This window comes from Artibeus jamaicensis, unplaced genomic scaffold (assembly GCF_021234435.1).
Source record: "Artibeus jamaicensis isolate MK-2021 breed Jamaican fruit bat unplaced genomic scaffold, CSHL_Jam_final scaffold_1689, whole genome shotgun sequence".
NCBI classification, from domain to species: Eukaryota; Metazoa; Chordata; class Mammalia; order Chiroptera; family Phyllostomidae; genus Artibeus; species Artibeus jamaicensis.
This window is the reverse complement of record NW_026522029.1, coordinates 8,827,658-8,851,787: the sequence shown is the minus strand read 5'-3', so window position 1 is coordinate 8,851,787 and position 24,130 is coordinate 8,827,658. Positions and strand designations below refer to the sequence as shown.

The window sequence follows — 24,130 nt, the reverse complement described above, 5'->3', positions numbered from 1 at the left end:
GCCGGGGGTGGGGAAGGCGAGGGGATTGAGAAGCACACTCGGTGCTCACAAAGTGGTCCCGGGATGTAAGGTACAGCGCGGGGAAGGCAGCCAATACTATCGTGGTAACTGTGCCCGGCGCCCGGTGGGGACTGGAAACCCCAGGGCACCCTGTGCACGGTGCGTGACTCTCTAACCACCACACTGTACACCTGAGCTAGTACGGAATAATACTGACAGAAATTGTTTTAATGGAGAAATAAAACTTTGAATGAAAGAGATTAGCTGTCACAGGACATCCAAAAGGACCCGCTCCCCTCATTTTGTTCTTTTCTCTCATTAACTTTCCTCGACTTTTCTATCTGGTTCTATTTCCTGCCATCATCGAGTAGCCATTGACAGTCCGCCTCCCGAGTTACACCGAACGAACGGCGTGATGTGCATAAAATCAACCAGGTGGCACAGTCAATATTCCAAAAGAAAATCACAACCCAAAATCAGACTAGTATGGAAGTGCTGTTATCAACAGCCACGGAACCCACCAGAACCCACCAGAATCCACCAGAATATTCTCCATGGAAATGCCACAGGAGAGCAAGGCAACAGGAAAAGAAGCTGCATTGCAGGCCACAGTCGAAAGTGCCGGCAGCCTCGCCGGCGGGAACACGGTTCACTTCCATGTTCTGATTCCAGTCCGGGCTCCGCCAAGAACCACATGTCTGTGCGAGTCACTAACCTCCCCTTGGCCGGGGAGAGTCTTTGTCACGTGGGCACCAATAGCAGGGCCCGTCTCCTGGCCTGTGACGACTAGGTAATTCACAGCCGGTGGAAACACACCACCTCGTTTGTTTCTGCAGAAGCAGCAGTGATAATCAGAGTGAAAAGGGTTAACGTTAACACGTACTGGGCCTTCACATGTGCCAGTCACAGGCTAGGTCCTTCATTCGGTCCTCACAAGCACTCTGGGAGGCAGGCTCGTTTATTGTGAAAGTGGTGTGTTGTTATTGTTTGTAAAGCCACTTGATAAACATGGTGGTTGTTTTTTTAATGACGTGGTGCTGAATGCATCTTACCATTAAAATTTACACAGATATGTTTGAAAGGTGGTACACAAAGAGTCAGCATCTGCAATCCATTATCAATGACCTAGTGCATGCCCAGTGGGGTGAGGGCGTGCCAGACGGCCCTGGGTCAGTGTCTGGAGATGTGTGTGGACGAGGACACCTGGGGCAACCTCAGGCAGGTCGCAGCCTGGAAGGGCGACAAATGAAACCACTGCCCGGCCAGGGTGGCTCAGTGGACTGTGTGTTGTTCCGCAACGTAAAGGGTCCCTGGTTGGATTCCCAGGCAGGGCGTGTGGCTGGGTCGTGGGCCAGTCCCCAGTTGGGGCATGTGCAAGACATAAGCGATCAATGTTTCTCTCACATGTCAATGTTTATCTCCCTGTGTTTCTCCTTCCCTTCCCCTCTCTCTAAAAAATAAATAAATAAAATCGAAGGAAGGAAGGAAGGAAGGGAGAGCCACACGGGGCAGGGGATGTTGGCTCCACCTGTGCCCACCAGACAGGGCGGCACACGGCAGCGCATGGCCAGCCACGCCTGGGACAGAGTCACAAAGCCCTCACGGCCAGGGGGGCCCTAGAACCCAATCTTCGACCTGACAAACAAGAAGGGACATTTCCAGCAGAGAAATGGGCCTATGCAACGGGCAGAGGGCCATTTAACGACACAGTGCGTTTGAGAAGCCACAGAAAGGTCAGGAGCGCAATGCGGAGCAGACCCAGGCGGCTGCCTGAGGAGCCTGCCCGGGCTTCACCCGTGGTCCACGGGGCCGGTCAGACAGCCCGGAGGAGGCTGGCTGACACCTGCCCCGGGCGCCCGGCTGGCTGTCACACCCAGTGCTCCGCGAGCCCTTGTGGCTCTGCCTCGAGAACATGTCCTGAGTCGAAGGAGGGGACTAAGAGCATCAGCACGTGCACAAGGGGGGGCCCAGGAGAAGTCGGAGGGTGCAGGAAGCACGGGGAGATGGTGGGGGAGGGACCGGCCTTCGCGAGGAGCTCCTCTGGTTCACACGCAGAGCAGGACAGTAAGGAGGGCCCACGGCACAGGCGCAGGATGGCAGGAGCGCTCCTCCGCCCACAGCTTTCTCAGAGGAATAGGAAGGCAAGCCGCCAGACGAGAGGAAGCGTGGCGATGAGGGTGCAGGAGGTTCAGAAAGAAAAGGCACCGAACGGTCGTCGGGGAGAGTCGGGAAGTGAACGGTCTGGGGCAGTCCTCAGACTCTCTGGTCTCAGGATCCCATTCTACCCTTAGAAGATCATTATCGAGAACCTCCAGCAGCTCTTGTTTATGGGGGTCATATCCATCAGCACTTAACATATAAAGAGAAATCTTTAAAGTATACCCAAGCACCTAATCCATTGCCGAGCACAGCAACAGCATCGGCAGCATCGTGAGGCCTTTGGAAAATCCACGGCACACTATGAGAAAATCTGAGAACAGGCGAATGATGTCTTCATATTAAAAAAAGAGTTCTGACCTTGTGGAACTCCTAAAGGCATCTCGGGCCCGGCCCAGAGTCCCCAGCCCCTACTCTGAGCACAGCAGTTCTGGAGAAATGTACCGACCGGAGGGCTGGGTTCCCTAAGGTGCCCACTGGAAGTGAGGGGTCGTGAACCTAACGTGAGAAGAGGCAGTGAAGTACGGGACTTCCTCCGTGGGGTTCAGCAGCCGGGTTGCAGGGAGTGAGCAGAGAGGTGGGTTGAAACAGGTCTGCAGTTGACCCAAAAGCCTATCACGGATCAGGAGAAGCCGGAAGTGACTGCCGTGGCGATGGAGTTGGCGCCGAGTGGGAGGGAAAGGACACGCAAAGGCCGTGAGGAGGTGGCAGGACCAAGACTTCGAAAGACGGTTGGATTACAGGCTGCGGCAGTGGAGGAATAAGCCAGAAAGAAAGAAGCAGTAGGAGCGGGAAGCCTGACCTGAGCCTATGGAGGCCGCTGTTGATCACTTCAAACTCCAGTCCCAAACTAATCACACTCCCTTCCCTCCCCAGAAACCTCCCTCCCTCACATCTCCCCCCACACACACACCAGTCCAGAAAAGTCACCCAGGCTGAAACCCAAGGCTCATCCTAGACACTTTCTACTCTCACTGCATCTCAAAGGCCCTAGATGCAGGGCCTTCCTGTCCCCCCCCAACTCTTACCTCTTCGATCTTCGTAACCACTCTACCCTTCCACTCCCGCCCTGTCTCTGGTCTTGTGTTCCCTGCCTTCACCCTCCCCTCACCGAAAGTCAGCAGCAGGCTTCCTGGGGCCCAATTCCGCCCCATCCCTTCCCTCCACCTCCAGGTGAGTGACCTTTCCACCGGGAAGTCTGGTCATGTGATCCGAACCCCTCCCTCCAGGCGGTGAGTGTAACAAGGAGGCGAGGACTACGCCAAGCAGAGAGGGGCTGCCGATTATAACTGGGGGACTGTGGCTGTGCGCCAAGTCCATAGCATGAGATGGTGCAGGGAAAAGAATATGGAAGAGAACAAAGGAGAAAACTCAAAAAATTTCAGGGATGTCTAGATAAAGAGAAGCCAGAAAGGACACCAAGAAGGAACAGTGAAGGCACAGCAGGATGAGATGCGTGTGCAGTGTGGTGAGAGTTTCAGGGCGGAAAAAAAGGTGAGGTCAACTGCCACGGAATTAATAATTTTTAAAAGGGTCTGTTGTATTTGAAAATTAGGAAAACAGCGATCTATACTGGACCAGCCGCATCTGCATTATAAACACGATACAATAATTTTCATCATCTTTTTAAAAGGCCGCTTCCTCGTGCTGGCCGCCACGGGACGGCCCCCAACCACCGAAGCAGGGACGTTCAGGACCGCACCCTTCATCCCGGCTGGGTCCCCGAGAAGCCAGGTCGGTGCATCCAGGACGCACCGGGGACAAGCACTGATGATGCCTGAGTGCGCCTCAGCTCCTTCCCATGGAAGGCCCCGACTGCTGTCAAGTCTAAAATGATGCTGACGGGAGACAGGAAAGCAACCCGAGTGCCCGCCAGCACACGAGTGGGTGATAAAGCTGCGATGCACACACACAAGAGACTGTTACTTGGGCACAGGAAAGGATGAAACCTTGCCCTTTACGACAGCACAGAAGGCCCTGCGGAGCACTGTGCTAAGTGAAGTAAATCACACAGAGAAAGACAAATACCGTATGATCTTACTTATAGGTGGAATCTAAAGAACTATCTAAACAAACACCCTGGCTGGTGTGGCTCAGTGGATTGAGCACGGGCCTGTGAAGCAAAGGGTCACTGGTTCGAATCCCAGTCAGGGCACATGCCCGGGCTGCAGGCCAGCTCCCCAGTGGGGGACACATGAGACGCAACCACACATTGATGTTTCTCTCCCACTCTTTCTCCTTCCCTTCCCCCTCTCTAAAAATAAATAAATATTTTTAAAAAGAACTATATAAACAAACAAACACACCAGAAACAGACTCATAGATACAGAGAGCAGACTGATGGCTGCCAGATGGGAGGGGGGTTGGGGGACTGGGGGGGAAAGGTGAAGGGACTAAGAGGTACAGAGGGACTGTCAGTTACAGATCAGTCCCGGGGCGCAGAGCGCAGCACAGGGAAGGCAGTCAGTAACACCTCCATAACTAAGTGCGGCGCCAGGTGCGTACCTGAAGAGGGGACCGCTTTGTAAAGCCTGTGATCGTCCAACCACTATGCTGTACACTCGAAACGAATATAAAATACTGAATGTAAGCTATAGTTGAGAGATAACGTTTTTTAAAAAGATCGATGTGTTTCTAGTTCATCTTCTCCACTAAACAAAACAGAAGAAGAAAGGAAACGCCGGCAGGGTGTCCAGGATCGTTACGATGGCGAAGAGCCTCTGAGAAGACTAAACGGTGGCGTTATCCCAGCTGGACTGAAATGTCACCGGCCTTACATTGTATGAAGTGTTAAAGGGACTTGTCTAAGAAAAAGAAGATAAAAAAGATGAACAGTGAAAGGACAGCAGACTCACAGTTACTAAGAACCACACCTAAAACAAAAGCAAACTAAAAGGACAGCTGGATCAGGAGTGGAAACATAGAAATGAAGATCACATGGAGGGTTAGCAACAGGGGAGTGGGAGGAGGAGAAGGGGGGAGAAAGTACAGAAAATAAGTAGCATAGATGGTAGGTAGGAAATAGATGGGGGAGGGCAAGAATAGTAGGGGAAATATAGAATCTAAAGAACTTGTGACACGTGGACATAAACTAAAGGGGGGAATGGTGGGGGAGGGGTGTGCAGGGTGGAAGGGAATGAAGGGGGAAAATAGAACAACTAATGGCATAATTAATAAAGACATATTTTTTAAAATGTAACCGGCACGCCACCCCTTCTGGACGACGACAGCCCATTCTCCGCTCCTTGGTTTAACATCCAAAGAGTTTTCACCCAGGACCACACTGTTTGAGGGGCGGGAACTGCAGACGTGTGTTTGGAATGCCCACTATACTGCTAAAAACGTAATCATACTTTTAAAAACTATGTACAGTTACGGATAGCAAAAATAAAACTCTCTTTAACTCTTTTTCTACAGTAGTAACAACCTCAAACCCCGACTCCAGCTTGGAAGGAGACCTCGGGGACCAAGGCGGTGCATGGCTTCAGAAATGCTGCATCACCAACCCTTGGACTCAGAATAAACGATTGCGTGAAAAAAGCACAATCCATGGGAATCAATGGCTCCGAGAGGAAATGGCATTCGGAAGAGCAGCTGCCTGAGTGGAAAGAAGTTTTAGAGACACTAAGTTTACTTCACGTACGTTTCCTTATGTCTTTTCCCCACATACACACCTAAAAGACCTCTTTTCATGGGTATAAAGGGATGATTCTCTGTGAGAAGACAATAACCCTTTCTTGATCCCATGTCCCCTACTAGTCATGACCCCATTTTTTGCTCTATTTACAGCAAAATCACTCCCAAAGAGGTGTCTGTGCTTGCTGCCTCGGTCCTTTCGTCCTGTGCTCTCTTCTGCTCCAATCGGGCGTCGGGCCGCCACACACCAAATCTGTTTCTGTCAAGGTCACCAAAGAACTTTGGTTTGCTTAATACAGTATCCCATCCTCATTCCTTGTTGTACTTGGTCTGTCGGACATGTGTGATCACTCCTTCTCCTAGAAACACCTTATTCGCTTGGACTCCCGAACCACACGTGAGTGGTGCCCCCCCCATGCCCTGGCCTGTCCCCCTCAACTCCTCTCCAGTTCTCTCGTCTCTGCCTCTGACACATGGGTGAGCCCCATAGCTCAAGCAAAACGTCAATAAACTTAAGATTTCATTTCTCAACATCTGCTCATAACACTCTCAAATACCACAAACCTAGGAAGCTTCCAGGTATTTCTGGCTTAGAAGATGATGGGCTCTATGTTCATTTCAAATTAATATCTTCAGTAGAAGCTAAATAGGGTGAACAGAAGGGCTCTTAGACATGGCAAAGCCACAGGTCCTGGTCATGACACCTCTCAATTCTAAGGGTAAGTCTGTGGGGACGCATGTTAGGGTTTCCAGGGTATTCACTACAGAGTATGAATGGAGCTGAGGGAGGAAGAACCTTATAACCAGGAGCATCTAGAACCTTTACCAGGGAAGATACATGAGTAGTTAGAGGCAGAAAAATTTAGAGACCTCCTCCTCCCAAAAACGTATAGGCCTTGCAAGTGTTTTAAATTTTTCATTGTAACCTATTACTCTCAATGTAACAATAGCAGGGAAACAATGTTTCAAGTAATTCTGAGAATAGTGGGTATTAGGTTACATAGTATGTGCTGTATGCTACACTTGCAGGCGCGTTAAATAAGTCAGCTTGTTTAACGAAACCATTTCCTAAGTCTCATTTAAGGATGTAATGACAGCTTGTAGAATACCAGCTCACCTGTCCGGCACTCAGCTGTTCAGCAACCTTATCTCTCGGCAATGTGGCCAAGAACCAAGTGGAAAACAGATCACCATATCCAGGTACCAGCCTTCCAGGGTTCACTTTTGGGAGAAGCCTTCACTCATAAGGTGTTATAAAAGAAACTGCCCTGAATTTGGAACCAGGAAGGTCAGGGTGGGGCAGACTTAAGAACCCAAACGCACAACAGCCTAAGGAAGGTCATCTGGCTATTTGGCTCAGGATAAGCTGGTGGCTTATCTGATAGCACAGTGATGATTCCTTCAGGGTGAGGCTTTTGGTTCGTTGTGGTGCCCCCAGGAGGGAGCAAAGTTCCTAGAGCGTCAGAAATCTCAATGTTCATTAATGCTGTTTATAATGGCAATCCTTAGTCGTCGAAAGGATTAAACCACATCTCGATTGTGCTACAGAGAGAAGAGCAAAACATTTGAAAAAGATTTTCAATGATAAATACTTGAATACGGTTTAGAAGGTTGAGACAGAGAAGAGAGAGATCGATCCTCAGCTGTCCAGGGGACTTGGTTATTGAGAACAATTTACAGAACAAGCCCCGAGGGTCCCTGGACACTGAAGTTTCAGGAAAGGCACCCAGTCCTGTTCTTCCTGCCGGGGGGCCACAGCATCCTGACCCACTCCACTCCTACGGCCCTAGGCCAGGCAGAGGATGGGCCGCTGGGGGCTGGCTGACCAGCTGCAGCTGCCCACGGGACTCTGTCCGCTAGTTCCCCGAAAAGAAGATCCAGAATGGGAGCAACCTGGGAGGGGTCCACAGAGTCAGCAAGCACCACCCAGGTTATGGTGGGAGAGTCTGAAACCACTGATCTCACTTCTAAAAACACATGGCTCCCACCACGTACAAGCCCGTGCTTTCTTGGGGGCTGATAACCAGAAGGTTGAAGGCAGACGGGCAGAGGTTGCCGAATTCGAGGTGCAGAGGGACCCTGATAAAACACCGACATCAGAAGAAGAGATGAGTACATAGTAGCAAATTACATAAAGTCAGTTCCTTGTTTAAACAAAAAATAAAACATGCTTATTAAAAGTCACAGTTCTGGTTGCTAAGGAGCCGAGGCTCATGTCATGCAGGATTCGAGCTCAAATGGGTCACGGTGGGGACTCTTTCCTCCCCCTTCTAAATTGAAAGTGTTTTGTTTTGTTTTGTTTTGTTCATTAAGAAAGAGAACATCGACTTCTGCGCGAAAACTTTCCGAGGGGATCCAGAGAGTCCTGGACCACTGAGCTGTGACCTTTGAGTGGGCTCCGGGGTGCACGCAACCTTCCTGAGTCGCCCCCCTTTCTTTAACTTCCCGCGGAGGCGCCCCCGCAGGGCGCGGGCCCGGGCGCTGAACGAGCGCCGCCCCGGCGAGCAAGCCCTGAATGAAGGAAAGCGGAATCTCGAGCGAAACTTCGCGTTTCCTGCCGCTGCGCAGGCAGGTCGGGCTCGCTCCTTCCCACACGGCTCCTCCGCCAAGGCTGTGCACGCAAACACCCCGCTTGCCGGCCGGCCCCACGCGCAGGGGGCCTTTCGGGGCGCCGCGGTGTGGTGGTCCCTTGCCCTCCCCTGGACCAGGGCCATCCAGTACAGATAACGGTGCCGGGACGCCCTCCACTTCCTAGAGTCCTCATTGAAGTCATGGTTCCTCTTTCAGGGACGAAATGCAAAGCCAAAGAACAGACTAAAGGCAAAATCACCCCATCGCCTCCCTGCACCCACTCCTTGGTTATTGTAAAACAGCCGGGTCAGGCTCCTTTTGTCGCGCACACGCGCGCACACGCACAAAAGTAGGTGAAGGGCGCCCTGCGGCAGTACTGTTTCCCGCCTCGCAGAAAGCCTTTCCGAAACCCTCCTACCACCTCCGGACCCAGGGCTTTAGCTTCAGCTAGAGCGAAACGATTCCCAGCCAAGGCACGAAAAGCCAAAGCGGTGCCCAAAGCTGAGGGCTGGGAGGCAGGGCAAGCCGGGCGCACCTAGACGTTTGCATCCACACAAAGAAATTAGCCGGGTGATTAATGGGAGACGCCGGCTGGCGGCGGAGGCGCCCGCGCCGGCCCCCTCACCTGGGACATCTGCGGCCTCAGGTTGATCTCCTTCAGGTTGATGGAGCGCGCCCGGAGGTTGTTAAGCAGCTGGCAGAGAAGGACTCCATCGCGGAGGGTCTGCGCCAGGTCGAACACCTGCGCCGAGTCCCAGGTCACCCGGTGGTTGGCGGGCAGCACCTTGCAGTGGATGAGCCACTGGGCGCACTGTCTCCACGGCTCCATGCCCGACGGTTCCGGGACGGGGCCCGGCCGGGGCAGGCGGCGAGGACGCCACCGACGCGAGCCGCAGCCGACCCCTGGCCGGCGAGGGTGCGAGGGAGCCGGCGCCGCGGCCCGGGGATCCGGAGCCCCGCTCAAGGCTCGGCTCGCTCCCCGCCCGGCGCCCGCCGCCGCTCGGCCTCCGCCGCAGCGAGTTCCGCGCGCTCTCCGAGCGCCCGGGCCGGCTCGGGGGCCGCGCACTGGCTTCCGACTCGCGAGCGCGGCGCCCGGCGACTGAGCATGCCCAGCGCGCAGCCCGTCTCGCCGTCTGCGAGTCCCCAGAGGCGCGGGTGGGAGCGCGCGCCGCCCCGGCCCGGGGTCGGCGGCCTGGCGAGGGCGCTCCCGGCGCCCCAGCGCCTCCGCCCACCCCCAGCCCCCAGGGGTGCGGAGCTTCCCAGCCCCCCGCGTCCGGGGATTGTCTCTCGGGGCGGCTTCCCGGTTTGGGCGCCGCGCGGCTGATCACTCCGACACGGTGGGCGTCCCACCGGGAACTCCCCAAAGGTGTGCGCGGTTTTGCAAAGGGTCTGCGAGGATCAAAGGAGGAATCGGGCCACCCGGAGTCCCCAGAGAAACGCAAACGGGGCGCAGAGCACCGGGGGGACGCAGGCCCGAAAGTTTGAGGGGTCGCACCCCTCCCTCTCCCCGTTCTATCCCTTAAATGCCCTCCCAGCTCCTCGTCGCTCTTCCCCCGAGTTGGTGGCACAGAAGGATGTTTTTGGCACCTTAAACGTGTGTGTGTGTTCAGACGACTGCAGAAACCTGTCCCCAGACCCGCGCCCATTTGGACGCGAGGCGACTTTCACTTAGGGACCGTTTTCGCCTCTCTGCTCCGGCCCCCCAACTGCTCACCACCGCGGTCCTGGCCGCGGTGCGAACCGAACAAAACCCGTAGGAGAGAAACAGGCCCGCGCAACGCCCACCGAGGCCGGCGGCCGCACTGCGCATGCGTCGGCAGCCGGGGTTGACAGCTCTCGGCCCGGGGCCCCGCCGCCCCGGGTGGGCTCCACCCCGGGACCTCGGGGGAAGTCGGAACGAGCCTCTGCAACTCCTGCGCCGCTTGGAGCGGCGCGCTTGCATTTCTCAGATCGTCTTTTTTTTTTTTTTTTGGGGGGGGGGTCTCCAAATGCTGCGCCCTTTACTCCCACTGCCCCTCGAAACTAAAAACAGTATTTAAATTTATTTATGGGACGATATTACCACATTGAACTCTGGCTGTTCTATGTAAATGTGGTCCTCTGTCTTTTAAATTTAAAGATGAGGTCTTTTAACATAGGAAAATAATAGTAAAATAGGAAATCCCGTTGGCAGGAATTCAGGTAATTTCTCATTATTACATTTCTGCAGCTCAAATTTTTTTATTATAAAATGTTAGTTTATAAGCAGGTCCACTGTTATTTTACAAAGTACGTCTGATCTGCTAAGGGCAGGGCCTGCGTCCTCTCCCACGGGCCTGTGCCCAGCGTGGCGCCCGGTCCCCCCCGGGCCTTGAACAATAAAGGGGCCTGCGGATTTCCTTCCTGGGCGCGCATCCTCCCCCCGCAGCTTCCTCTCCTGTTCGGCCCCCACGGCATCAGGACACGATGTTTTCCGAACTGCAACGTGGACAAACAAGTCACACCAAGCTTTCCATCTCACCTCCAGAGACAGAATCCAGCACGTCTGAACCACCACGTAAGACCAGATCCTACATAAAGAGGGATCGAACTGGAAAAGAAGATTCATTTGAAAGGAAAGAAACAGTTAACTAAAAACACACGTTGTTTCAGGCGGCATCAGGTCGCCCTTGGGTGTCCTGGGTCACGTCCAAACCCCAGACCCTCTGCACTCTCGCGGGAGGCAGGCCTAAGTGAGAGGCCACGACCTTGGGGAAATTAACCAGTTCCTCGAACCCTCAGCTTCCACGTATGTAAAATGGGGAAATGACATTCACCTCGTAGTGTTGTCGCCAGGATCAAATGACACAATGCGTGTTATTGGGAAGGCAGCCTGCGGGCCAGCAGCGGCTCCCGGGAGCTCGTTAGAAAGGCGGCCGCTGCCCCAGAGCGAATCAGTCAGAACCCGCCTTTCAGCAGGATGCAAGGCAGGAAACCCGCAGTGCGAGCGTGGGGAACATCAACCCACCGCGTTTCGTTCACAAAAAGGCAGCAACCAGTAAACCAATCCTATTTAACGTCTTACAATTCATATATGTATTACGACGCATATATAGGAGGACTTCAAAACGTAATACTGTTAAAATAACAGTAAACTAGCAGGTGGCGAAAAGGGCAGGAGGAAGATGCTACTGGGAAGGCCTGGAAGAGAAGGGGCTGGGAGACGCGCGCAGGCCTCTCCGAGTAGGCCAGGCGCTGGGCGGCCACAGTGACCCCGCGCAGCCTGTCACCGCGTCAGAAACCGGGAGGCCAGCAAAAGATGGCCGTGGGCTTTTCCGCACGGCTAGCCGCTGTCTTTTTCCTTTAAAATCGACAGGGACCAATTCTGTCAGCGGCGGCTCCTTGCTTCCAATGAAAACCTTCATTGCACCTGTGACGAGGGACTCAGGACTCAGGACTCGGGGCCCCACTGGCCTGGAGGCCTGCAGTGGCCCCTGAGGCGTGGCCACCCTCCGCCATTCACTGGATGCCAAGGCCTCTGTTGGGCGCTTTACACACATTACCTGCAAGTTAGACGATGCCCCCCTCCCCCCACCCACCGCCGACCCCCCGACCCCAGTGGACGAGGAAACAAGATCAAAAGCACGAATGACCATGCTCCTGGTTACGGAGCTCACTCGGGAAGAGGGAGAGGCTGGCCTTCACAGCCGTGCCGATTCTGTTCAGCATTGCTCCCCATTACCATAATTACCTTAGCGAGTTGCATCACTGGCTTAAGTGTCTTTCTGCCTGAGACTGAAACATCCTGAAAGCAGGGGCAGTAGCTCATTCATCTTCGGATTCCCAGAACCAACCTTGGTGCCGGGCACACAGTAAGCACTCAGTGTCTGTGGAGTGAGTGTGTGAGTGAACAAACTATGTTGCCTTTTTTTTAACTCTGCTCTCTCTTCCTGGTAATGGAGAGATCAGGAAGCGTTCGCTGGCGTTACCTGTAGCAGGTGTCAGGGCCACATGTGGGGAAGGTCTGCTTCCTCCAGGCGCCTCCTAGCCTTTTGGGCCCTCGAGAGTGGCAGGCCTCCCTCTGCTTCTCCCCTGCATTGCTCCGTGGTCTGGACCATGGCCTCAGCCCTGCACGATACAAAAGTGGGAAACTGGATGGGCAGCCGCCCGAGATGCAGGAAAGATCTGACAAGAGAGGACAGATATCACTTATTAGGTCTCTCCATTTCAAAACTGCACGGTCATCAGAAAAGGAAGGACCAGGGGCAGAGACACTCGGCGATGCATCGGTCCTAATGGACCAGCGGACGTGAACTACAGGAGGGGAGAGCCCCGGAGGTCCGCTGCCTGCTGCGGTCTGCGCTGCTGCTCCATCCTCACCCTCGGGTCTTCTCCTTCCTTCCACTCTTAGGTTTGCAAACCCACTAAGATCTGTCTGCCACCGAAGAATTCACAAACCCAAATTTATCTCTTATTCCTTATTTCTTATTTTGTGTCAGAAAAGAAGTAAAATTGTGGGTGATATATCACCTATCAAAGATAAATTGGTTTATGAAAAACATTTTAAATGCAAAACAAATAGTATAGACTACAGACTAAAATCCAGGCTCTCTGTCTGTTAGGCTAATTTTCTTCACAGTCAGTCAAGTGTTGTTCGGTTTCACATACACATTAGGGATGCAGATTTAAAGTGCATAGTAATGTAATACTGCTTTTAAAGTAAATACCAGGAAACCATGGAGAAGATAGGATGCGAGAGAGTGAGATTTCTATAATGGTCATTCTTCTGACAAATGTTCCCAAATCAGTTGAAACTGAAAGATTTTTAGGTACAACTGAACAGGATCTTGTTAGTATTGAATTAGAGGATTTTCTTTGTTCTTCTAACATGTTAGGTCCTGATTAAAAAAATAATAATGAGCCCTGGCTGGTGTAGCTCAGTGGATTGAGCACAGGCCTACGAACCAGGCAATCACGGTTCGATTCCCAGTCAGGGCACATACTGGGGTTGCAGGCCGGTTCCCTGCAGGCCAGTTCCCAGCAGGGGACGCATGAAAGGCAACCATACATTGATGTTTCTCTCCCTCTCTCCTTCCCTTCCCCTCTAAAAGATAAATAAATAAAATCTTTATAAAAAAAATAATAATGACAACGACAATAATGGCCCTTCATCCAAACGTCCCTTGGTGGCTAACGAAAGAATTTTGCTTGAGATAATTTACAACACAAATACCCCCAAAGAAACAGCTTGAAGAGGAGCACAGGAACATGACTCTCACTCTGTGCATTGCCAGGAAAGCACTAATAAAGGACTAAGGTCCAAATAAATGCAGATGTAAGTGCCCCCCTGCCCCCGCTGTGGACACACACACACACAATGAGGCTCCAAGATTTACAGTAATTCACCAAGTTAACCATGCCCCAGCTGGGTCTTCTCGGAGTCCAGCTCCCATGAAGCATGCTGCAGCCTGCCCGCCTGGGTGGACGTGAACCCCAGCCCTGGGTGGACGTGAACCCCCTGCAGCATGTTAGCAGCGATGCGTGTGCGCACTCTGTTTGGAAGGTGACTGAGGCAGTCGGACTCACTGAGAAAATCTAAATAACTGTGTTCCTGGGAGCAACTGAGGGCCTGAACCTAATTGTGGAGCATTTAACTTTCATTGCATGTCGGTATAAACAAATTTCCAGAGAGAGAGAGAGCTCTTCATACTGAAATAGTAAACGTTAAAATCCGATGTAAGGAATTTTTTGCGGGAAGGCCTTGGTGGCCTTGTTTCCACAAAATGCCGCGTGTGTCACTGTCATCATACTAAGGTCTTTGTAGAGTGATTACATATCTGACACCCCAACTACCGCCACCTTCTCCGCACCCCCACCCTGTGAGCTTTGGCGGCACAGGGACCATCTCTAATCTGTATCCTATCTCCGATGCCTAGCACCGAGGAGGGAGGGGTGGGTGGACGAATGGAGGGATGAAGAATGGAAGCATGGGGGGATGGGTGGATAAATGACACGGGCGGGTGGGTGGAAGGAAGGAAAGCTGGACAGACAGATGGATGGATAGATGGATGGGTACAGATGGACGGATAAACGAGACGGAGAGGATGGAAAACCTGCAATGACGGCCATGCTGAGAGCAGAGAGCAGCAAGGCTGAGGCTCCATTCACCTCCTGCCTGTCACCCAGATTCATTCCTGCCACCAAAAATGTCCTTGGGACCATAAAGTAATGCTGCAGGACCGACTGGCTGTACCCACGTGAGGAGAGTACAGGGTGCTAGGAAGGAAGCCCCCGTGTGTCACCCCCTTCAAAAAAAAACCCCACATCATTGATTTTTGTTTACATTTTCTTCAACAATTGAAATTCATTACCACACAATTAGAACCCTCCCTGTAAAAACGCCAAACTGTTTATTAAATGCACACACTTCGAGCCTGAGGTCAGACAAGCCCATGACAGCCACCATTTAGGAGCTCCTGTCACGGGCCCTGGTGACAGCTGTGGACCTGCGTGCTGTCTACGCCGTGTTTTATTCGATTCCCAGAGTCTCCCTGAGGTGGGTGCTATTATTCATCTCGTTCTCTAGGTGAGGAAACCGGGGCGAAGAGAGGCCCGCTGCCTTTCCTCCACTCAAACTGCCAGAAGCAGCAGAACCCGCACTGGTGCCCCAGTGTCCAGAGGCCAAGTCGCACAGTCTCACCGAGATGCTGGCCGCCTCCCTGGAGCCCGAAGCTGCAGAGAGCAGGCTCCGGGCAGGTGGCTTTCTGCACGGCCGACCTCGAGTGCTCCACACCTGTGCAAACTCAACCAGGTGCAGTCCTAATATTTGCAGAAAAGAAATGCCGCTTACTGCTATTCCACTGTCGGGGGGGAAAGCAAAATCTGCCTGGTGATATTTTCATGCTTACTTTTATTCTTAAGCTACTCCTTTTTTAACTGTTTTCTAAATTTTTAAAACACTCCTGTCTATTTTCTCCCGATGCCGCCCTTGGTTTCATTGTGCATTTTGCTGTGTCTCGGGCTGGCGTGGCGGTTTGAAGTGCTGGGCGTTGGAAAGGCCACGGGAGTCTTCTCCACCCGTCAGACGCACTGTGACAACACAGGAGTGACTTCAGTGCAAGGCCAGCCAGCTTTTCTGGGAACTGACAAAAGGACGCTGAAAAGCGCCGCGTGGAACCCGACGTGCACGACTGACCTCGCACGTGTGCACACACGAGTGGGCGTTCCCACATTTACGTGTGGTTGCTCCATTTTTGCAGTCTCAGCGCCCGGGTACCTGTGAAACCATAAGCCGGTGTGCATTGCACACAGGAACACAAGCAGGAGACGTGTGCTGCCCACGCAGAGCGAACTCTGTACCTGGTCGGGATGGGAACACAGCCGCTGTGTCATTTCAAATGACTTTGAAGCTGTCCTTACAGAACTTCCTAGATCTGGGCAGAACCCATAGGTACTGCTAGTTTTGTTTTCTCCCCTCTCCGGCATTTCTCAGGAACTAGGATTCGGGGCTGCTCGAGGCAGGAGGCAGCATTAGGGTGTAAGGAAGAAGGAGGAGAGTCTGCAGAGGGCTTCTCCGAGGGGACAGTACTAATGTGGATTACTGAAAGGGGAGGGGATGAAGTTGGTAGACCTGGAGAAGATAGGGTCATTGTTTTTACATCCGTTAAGTGCTAGTACGATACAGGAAGAACGAGCATTTCCCAAAAAAGGGAAAATATTGTCCATCACAAAAAATAAATAAATAAACCCTACCAGTATTTCAAATCTAACCTCCTTACCCCATTTAACAAATATTCCTCGGTGCAAAAACACTCTTTCAAACATTTAATGTGCAGTCACAGAGTAAAAGTAATGGGATTTTCACTAAACCTCTGCACAAATTCAGTTCACACCACAAAACAAGGGTGTGAAATGTGGCACAAAGACTCCAAGTCTGTCTGGAGGTGGGGGGGTGTTTTTACGTTGAACACTAGCCACAGCTGATCCGAGACTAAACAAGAGGACAGGTCCCCAGCCAGAGGGCCGGCTAAGTCAGCTGAACACAGGTCCACAGCTGAACTCCAGGTCCGCCTAGGGACCAGCCAGCCGGCGAAGTGAAGCCTGTTGTCTTCCAGAATCCCGATAGACCCCACGTTCATGCCGCCTTCCTTCTGTTTACCTGATCATCACTTCAAGTGCCAGGAATCAGGAATGACCTCTGGGGTTCCCCCAGACCCCCCAAAAGTGGGCACGGATGCAATTTGATGAAGCAAAAGAGTGGGAGCCATTAATTAAAACCTCTAAACTGCCAAAAATCCTGATGCGTCTAGACCAGTCACAGTGAACCACACACACACACACACACACACACTCACCCTCCCAGGCCCCTGCTGAGTGGTTGGCTTTCTCACAACACAACAGACCAGGGCTGCTGCCCTGGGGAGGACAGGTGATCAATACCAGCCCGGGGCCGGGAGGCCCTGGCCTATCTGCAAGCTGGGGTATCGAGTTACTTGAATCAAAGTGAATGAAACTTGGCTGCTGGCTGTCTATCAGTGCCTTTCATTTTGATCTGTCTCTAATTTGAAAGTGCCTGGGAAGAGGTGGCCACTGGCTACAGTTCCCTTTACGGCTGCTCGCTGTGATCTGCGTGGGAGTGGTGGGAAACCATGGCCCCGCACGTCCATGGAAGAGACCAGGTGATGCTCAGTGACAGTGGAAAGGAGACCAGCGTGCAGCCTGGAGCCAGTGGGCCCCTGGCACTGCAAGGCGGCTGGTCAGACAGAGCCTGGCTTCTGGGCCACCTCCAGTTTGGGCGGATTAGGGCAGAGACCCGCCTAGTCCTGGTTTTTCCTGAGCTCACTGCGTTTCTCCCACTGACTGATCTTTCCCGGTGCCTGGGGCGTGCAGGCAAAAGTGGCCATGGTTTCTTCGCAGGTTTAAAAGTATTTCTCATCTCTCCAGAGCCAGAACTAGCATCGGCGAAGAAAAGACGCTGCATCTTTTAAATAATAATATAATTTGTTTGAAGGCAGCGGTAACTCCCCATGCCTACTTCTCTGCGTAAAGACATAGGTAGTATTTTGCTGTTGGGAATAACTGATTTAAACGAGCTATGGGTTTAAAGATATTGTCTTCTCAAATACCATATGATGTCACTTGTATGTGGAGTCTGAAGAACAGAATAAACAAACAGAACCGAAATGGGCTCAGAGGCACAGAGAGCAGACTGGTGTTTGCCGGAGGGGCACGGGCTTGAGGGACTGGGCAGCAAAGGGACACGAGATGAAGAAGTACAACGTGGGTACAAAATAGTTACGGGGACGTCAGGTGCAGCATAGGAAATACGGTCGGTAGTACTGCAGTCACGGTGCATGATGCCAGGTGGTACCTGCATTATCAGGGACCTCGCTTTGTAAATTACATGACTGTCCCACCGCTGTGCCGTGCACCCAAAACCAACACACAGTAATGCTACACGTAAACTGCGGCTGAAAAATAAAACTTACACTTCTTTTGATTAAAAATAAAAAGATAACTCTCTTTCTCTGATCTGTCTTTTCTTCCAGATCTTCTACCCCCAAATCGCTCCACAATATTCTCGTAGCCTGAGGATAAATAAGAAACTCCAGCCTTGGATTCCCCTTTTCAAAGAACGTTTCAGAAGGAACGAGCTAAGCGGGGATCCATTTGCAGCAGGGTTAAAAACAAAGTTGGTGTCCGTTCGAGTTGCACCCAGGGGCAAATGGGAGCAGCTGTTAAGTCGCCGTGGCCAGGGGCCTCGGTTCCCACACACACAGGCCTGGCTGTGCGCTGTGCGCTGTGCGCTGTGGCCACAAACTGTGGCTGTCACCTAGGCCCGGTCTGCAGCCAGTGCGGAGGAGGAGCGGATGGCCGCATTCACCGAGGGGCGGGAGCATCTTCCGCAGCCCATGTTAGACCCCCATGATCCCAACACAGGCTGCGGACTCAGGAAGGCCCTTCCTGAGAGGGACTGACTAACAGGCTCCACCACCACCCCCACCCACCCCCGCTGGTGTCAGTGTCACCTGGTCTCGTCATCGTTTTTACTGGTCTGAAGAAGACCCCCAAAGGAACACAACCTCTAATTCATCTGGGATTCCCAAGAGCCCACTAGTATTCATTCACTCATTGAATGAATGAGTGGTCTCGGACTTATTACTACAGATGACGTTATCTCTGGTCTTAAGCTACAAAATGTCTTCATATGATTGCCAGCATTCTCGTGCCTATTGAGAATGCTGTTTTGTGTTAACAGAATAAGTAACATTTAACACCATAATTGCACTAGAAATTTTATCTTCCTTAGCACCTTAAGAATGATTTTGTTTTTAAAGTGGATGGGTCATGCACTGTCTGTGTAGCCTTCTTTGCCCCGGTTTCACCTTATTGAAACAGTTTTCTCTAAAAGTTTGCAGAAGAGTCTAAGCCACAGCCTACAAGGAGAGGGGTAGGAGGTAGTAGTGGCTGGAGACAGGAACATAAATCAGACAGTGTACAGCCCAGTGCTAAGGAAAATAAAATTTCTAGTACGATTATGGTGTTAAATGTTACCTATTTTGTTAACAATGAGCAATGACTATAAGCCGATAAAAAACGTGACTTCAAGCAGATGTTTAATAGAAGTCTCAGAATTCCTTTTCTGTAAGCCTAAGCCAGGCTTCCCTTACAGAAGGCGTAGTCTGTTTTCCAGAGGCATTTTCTCCAGAGTGGCTGAGCTCTGGGTAGTTTGTGTGAGGGAGACCAGCCCTTCCAGCTGTTGAAAAGCCGCTGCATCTCCAGCCCTGGAAGACTGTCCACACTCAAGCCTGGTTACCGGCAATTTGTTGCCTCTGAGCACGTTCAGGTAATGCGTCTGCAGTGCATGCCAAGAAGGGGTCAAGTCGCTGAGCAGGGCACGAAAAACAGAGGGCGTGTCAACACTACTCTTAATCAAATCCTTTCACTCCTCTTCTCCTTTTTCCGGCTTGGCCTTGGTTGTCTAAATTCATTTCCAGGGGTCTAAATGGTCGCTGGTCATTCGCCAGAGCAGCAGTCTGGTCTCAAGGGTCCGGGATTCTGTTATTTTAAACAGATAATGCACTTCAGCGCATGAGCCAGGAAGCGTATCACATGCTTTTCCACATCTTCCTTCACAGCAGTAGGACAACGGGCAGGGATGGGTTAAAAATGACTGAGGTTCTGCACCTGGGTAGTTAGGAGAATTGAGGAGTATCAAAATGACGTTCACCAAGGCCACGGAAGACGTGAGATTGGTGTTTGGGGGAGAATTCGGTGCACACGCCAGGGCTGGGTCACAGAGCAGGGGATGGGCTGAGCAGCCACAGACAGTGAGCTGGGGGAGCCCCGTCAGAAAATCGGGGCTGAGCTTCAGCGGCCTGGCCACGGTGGAGCCGGAGAGAAGTGGTCGGTGGAGCTGCGGACGCCCAGTCCCTCTACAGCACCTGAACCCAGGTGGGCGCCCCACCAGGGGGCCGTTCACGGGAGTCCAGTGGGGAAGTGCTTGCACAGCCGCCGCTGCCCAGCCCAACCTTAGGGCCAGCCCTTCCTTACTCAACATCTGACTGACAGAGCATCAAGAGGTCTTTTAAATTGGGGCTGGAGAGGATAAAAGAAATTAATTAAAAATATCAAAGCAACTCAGCTGCAAGCTTCCTGCACACGGATTACTCAGGCAGGCGGACATGCAGGCTGACGCACGGGCCTCCTGCGGGGACATCCTGTTGACCTGCAAACCCCCCCTCCCGGGACCAGACCTCCAGCACAGGCGGGCACAGGCAGGGCTCAGCTCTGCTGCGGGGGTACTGTCCGTGTCTGAGTCCGTTGTTCCCCCCAGGGTCCCAAATTCATCTGTGACAACTGACTCATTGATTAAGAACCCGTTTCGTTCTTATGCTAGAGATCTGGCGGTAAATAAGATCGAGATCTTCGTGGCATTTCCCGCCTCCTTCCAATGCTGCCCAGTGATCTGTAGATCACCACAGCACGCTCTTCCTGGCCGCTCCAACTGTATCTGCCGTCCCCACTATTGCCGCTTGACTTTGGGCATGTTTGAACTCCGATTTCACATTTGAACTTGAACCTGTACCTCCTCCTCTACCTGCTAAGAACAGCCATCGGGCCTTCTGATTCCTGAGGCACCTACGTTTAGTTGAATTGCTGCAGGGTCAGTGACATCACACCCCCAGTCTCCTGAGCAGCCTCTCTCCTGTTCACACCGATGACTCCAACTACCCCCTGCCCCCTCGTGGCTATGACACCTCTGTGTTCTCTCCTCCTTCCCAAGTCCTCAGGACCCTGTGGTTGTGCTCACGCTGTCACCTGCTGGAACAAACAGCCATTCTCTCTGAGGCCACCGTAGGGTGCTACCGGGAGGAGTGACTGCCCACCAAAGTCTCAGCCTTTCTGTACCGCTTGGCACCTCTCTCTGAGCCCTTCTCAATTCTGGGCCCACAGGGGAGACGTTAAAATCGGCATCTGACCACAAGCAGATCAGAACAAACGTTGCTTCCTCGTTTGCTCTAACGTCCAGGAAGCATAGAGAGGAGCGGCCTTCAGGAAGGACAGGTAACGCCCTCAGAACCCGGCTCCGTGTCTGCAGGGCCGGCTCTCCACGCCAGCTCGCCCTGGACCCCCACACGGTAACAGCGAGAGCAAGCCATTCAAAACAGGCTCTTTCTAAAAACCAAACAAGGGTTGTCACTCTTCATCAGCTGGATTCTGTTTACCCAGGAACACTAATTCTTTCAAGAAGAGTAAAACACTGCCAAGGCTGCCTACCCAGTCCCACTGATACTTTAAGAAGGGTATATCGCTTTAGTGAGGATACATTTTTTAATTATACCCTTCTAGGAAAAAACATTTCTGTTTTCTCCTTATCACGGATGAGCTGAGAGCTCTACCACCCATGCAGGGAAGCTTCGAGACACTCTTTCCCCCAGCCCACACTGCTGATAAAATTATAAAGACTCTAATTCACAGGGTGAATTCATTCACTCCTGGAAAGTATTTACAGGAAAGAACATACTATTTTATGCTACAAAGATAATGGCACTAAAATGCAAGTCAAGTTATCCTCAAAGGCGTAATTTGTAGAGGACACCATTTTCTCGCAGTTGCACCCACATGAAAAGTAAATATTTTCTTCACGGAGGCTCCAGGAAAAGAATTGTCCAACCTTAGCATTAATATTGGAAAGAGATGCTTTTCTAGATGTGAACCTTTGTTCTTTTTTGAATTTTCGAGGAGGTCCAAAATTTAAATTGTTTTTATTAAAAATGTATATGGCCAGAGTATCATCAGCAAGTATGTTCCCCCATATGCATCAGACAAGGGTTTAGTCTACAAAATATAAGGAACTCATACAACTCAACACCAGGAAGACAAACAGTCCAGTTAAAAAGTGGGCAAAGGACCCGAATGAACACTTCTCCAAGGAGGACATACAGAGGGCCCGTCACATATGAAAGGATGCTCAACATCACGAGCCATCAGAGAGATGCAAATTAAAACCACAATGAGACACCATTCCACAATGGTCAGAATGGCCATCATTAATAAATCAACAAGCAAAAGTGCTGGTGAGGATGTGGAGAAAGGGAACCCTAGTGCGCTGTCAGTGGTAATGCAGGCTGGTGCAGCCACTGTGGAAAACAGTACGGAATTCCCTCAGAAAACTAAAAATGGAACTGCCTTTTGCCCCAGTGATTCCACTGCTGGGTATATACCCTAAGAAATCCAAAACACAAATTCAAAGGAACTTATGCACCCATATGTCCATAGCAGCACAATTTACAATAGCCAAGTGCTGGAAACAGCTCAAGTGAATCAGAAAACTGGTACCTTTACACAACGGAATACTACGCAGCAGAAATAAAGAAGGAGCTCCTACCTTCCGTGACAGTAAAAAGGATGGATGGAACTGGAGAGCATTATGCTGAGTGAAGTAAGCCAGTCAGTGAAAGACAAATACCACATGATCTCACTTATAAGAAGAATCTAATGAACAAAATAAACTAACAAGCAAAACAGAACCAGAGGCACGGAAACATGGATCAGACTGACAGCAGCCAGAGGGAGGGGGGAGGGGATAATGGTGGAAAGAAGGGGAAGGGACCAGTCAAAGGGCACGTGTGAACACAGGTCTGCTGGAGACCCTTGGTAAGAGGCTACATTTTGAGAACTCACTTGACTCCGTTCATGGATCCAGCCCTCAAACCACTGACTCGTCCTACCTCCCAAGTCCGATTTTCCACGGCTCCTCATTTTGAAACTACAGTACTCCATTCCCGCTCCGAAGCCCAGCCTGTCAAAAAAAATTCTTATTTTCCAAATTCTTTATCCAAGACTTGCTGCCTTCGATGAGTATGGGGTAGCACGTCATAATGGCTACACATGCCTTGGCCAAAGTCGGATTGCCCGGCCCAAGCCCTGGGTCCGTCACTGGCTAGTCCTGCCATTTTGGGTATATTCTGCAACTGCTCCGCACTCTGGTCTGTAGAGTGGGGGTAAGTTAGCACCGACTGAACTGAGGCGCTGTGAGGTGAGTTAATGCGCAGAAAGGGCCCGGCACACGGCAGATACTCTGAAAGGCTGCCATGGGCACCGCAGCCCTGCAGCAGGCTCGGTCAGTAGCGTCTATTGAGGCACGTATACCCAGATTGTCATCTGCTCTTCCCTTCTCTTTCTCTGGACTCGTTATAAAGAGCAGGGAGAGCGAGACCGATGTCACGCCTCCTTCCACGTGCTCCAAGGGCACAGGGTGCCGCCCAGACTCCCGTATCCAGGACCAGAGAGAAGAGGCTTCGACTACCAAGGAAAACCACAATGATGACGAAAGGCTTGGAAAGTGATGGTTATGAGCAGAGACAAAAGAACAAGGACTAGTCATCCCCACAAAGAAAAGTTCAAGGTTACTTAAATGAAGGCCTTCAGAGTACAAAGGGCCTTTGAAACCCCACTGGGGACTGTTCGCCGTCCACCAGCGACTGCTGTATCTTTCCTCCTTCCTTTTCCTCCCCACGACTGTTCACATCATTTCTCATCTGCTTCTCTGCCCCAGCTTCCCTCACCCGTGAGCCCATGGATGTGCACGTTCGCTCTGGGTGGTGGATTTTCTTCCCAGTAAAGCTCGTGACAGTTAAATACGTTGCCCGTTGTCACACAAACGGGCCCAGGAGGCAGCAGAACCAGACTGCAAACCCAGGTCTGTCCGATGCCAAAACCCCGTGACTCAGGCTGCGAGCCCCGCTTCCCCGTGCAACTCACCCCTCGCCGCCCCCTGCCTCCGGTCCTCACGACGCCCCTGGCCCTGCACAGTGAGAGACACATCGAAAATGCCCACCAAGTGCCTGTTGCTTCAATGCAAAGCACTGAGAGTTTTCAACGCTGTAACAGCTCAAGAAGTTGGGGAATCTTTTCCTTTGAGTGATGGGGGTTGATAAATTAAGTAACCAGCTGATGGGTCCAGGGTATGGCCCGTGTGTCCACCAGATTTCGGATCTCTCCGCCACAACAGCATCTAGCCGGACAACGAACGTCTCAGGTGCCTTTGGAACCACAGCTTTTACGTCCGTAGAAAATCCAAGCTATAGAAAATTATTCAGCGAATAAAACGCAACAGTTGAAAACATCACCAATTTATAAAACCACATGAACTCTGTTAGGGATTGATAGAGATCATCAGTCAAGACATTGAAAATCTAAGCATTTTAATCCCCTGCAGAAGAACATGGAGAAATCTGATGAGCAGACTGTTTATAACAACCTTGCGTGCAAGGCAAGTAGGTCTGTGAGCTGGAGGACCAGC

The 24,130-nt window shown here is 51.8% G+C and overlaps 1 protein-coding gene across 2 annotated transcripts in view; it reads right to left on the bottom strand.

Moving 5' to 3' along the window:
• The window catches only part of VAV3 (vav guanine nucleotide exchange factor 3), a 263,731-nt gene extending 254,287 nt beyond the window's left edge, over window positions 1-9,444 (bottom strand). Inside the window, exon 1 of one of the 2 annotated variants that reach the window (XM_053655908.1) lies at window positions 8,990-9,444. In XM_053655908.1, coding sequence (XP_053511883.1) covers window positions 8,990-9,193 — 204 coding nt within the window. In that variant the 5' untranslated portion in view covers window positions 9,194-9,444. The remainder of the gene's footprint in view (window positions 1-8,989) is intronic. The other variant, XM_037152417.2, reaches the window with a different exon arrangement.
• Between the last annotated feature and the right edge of the window lie 14,686 nt (window positions 9,445-24,130).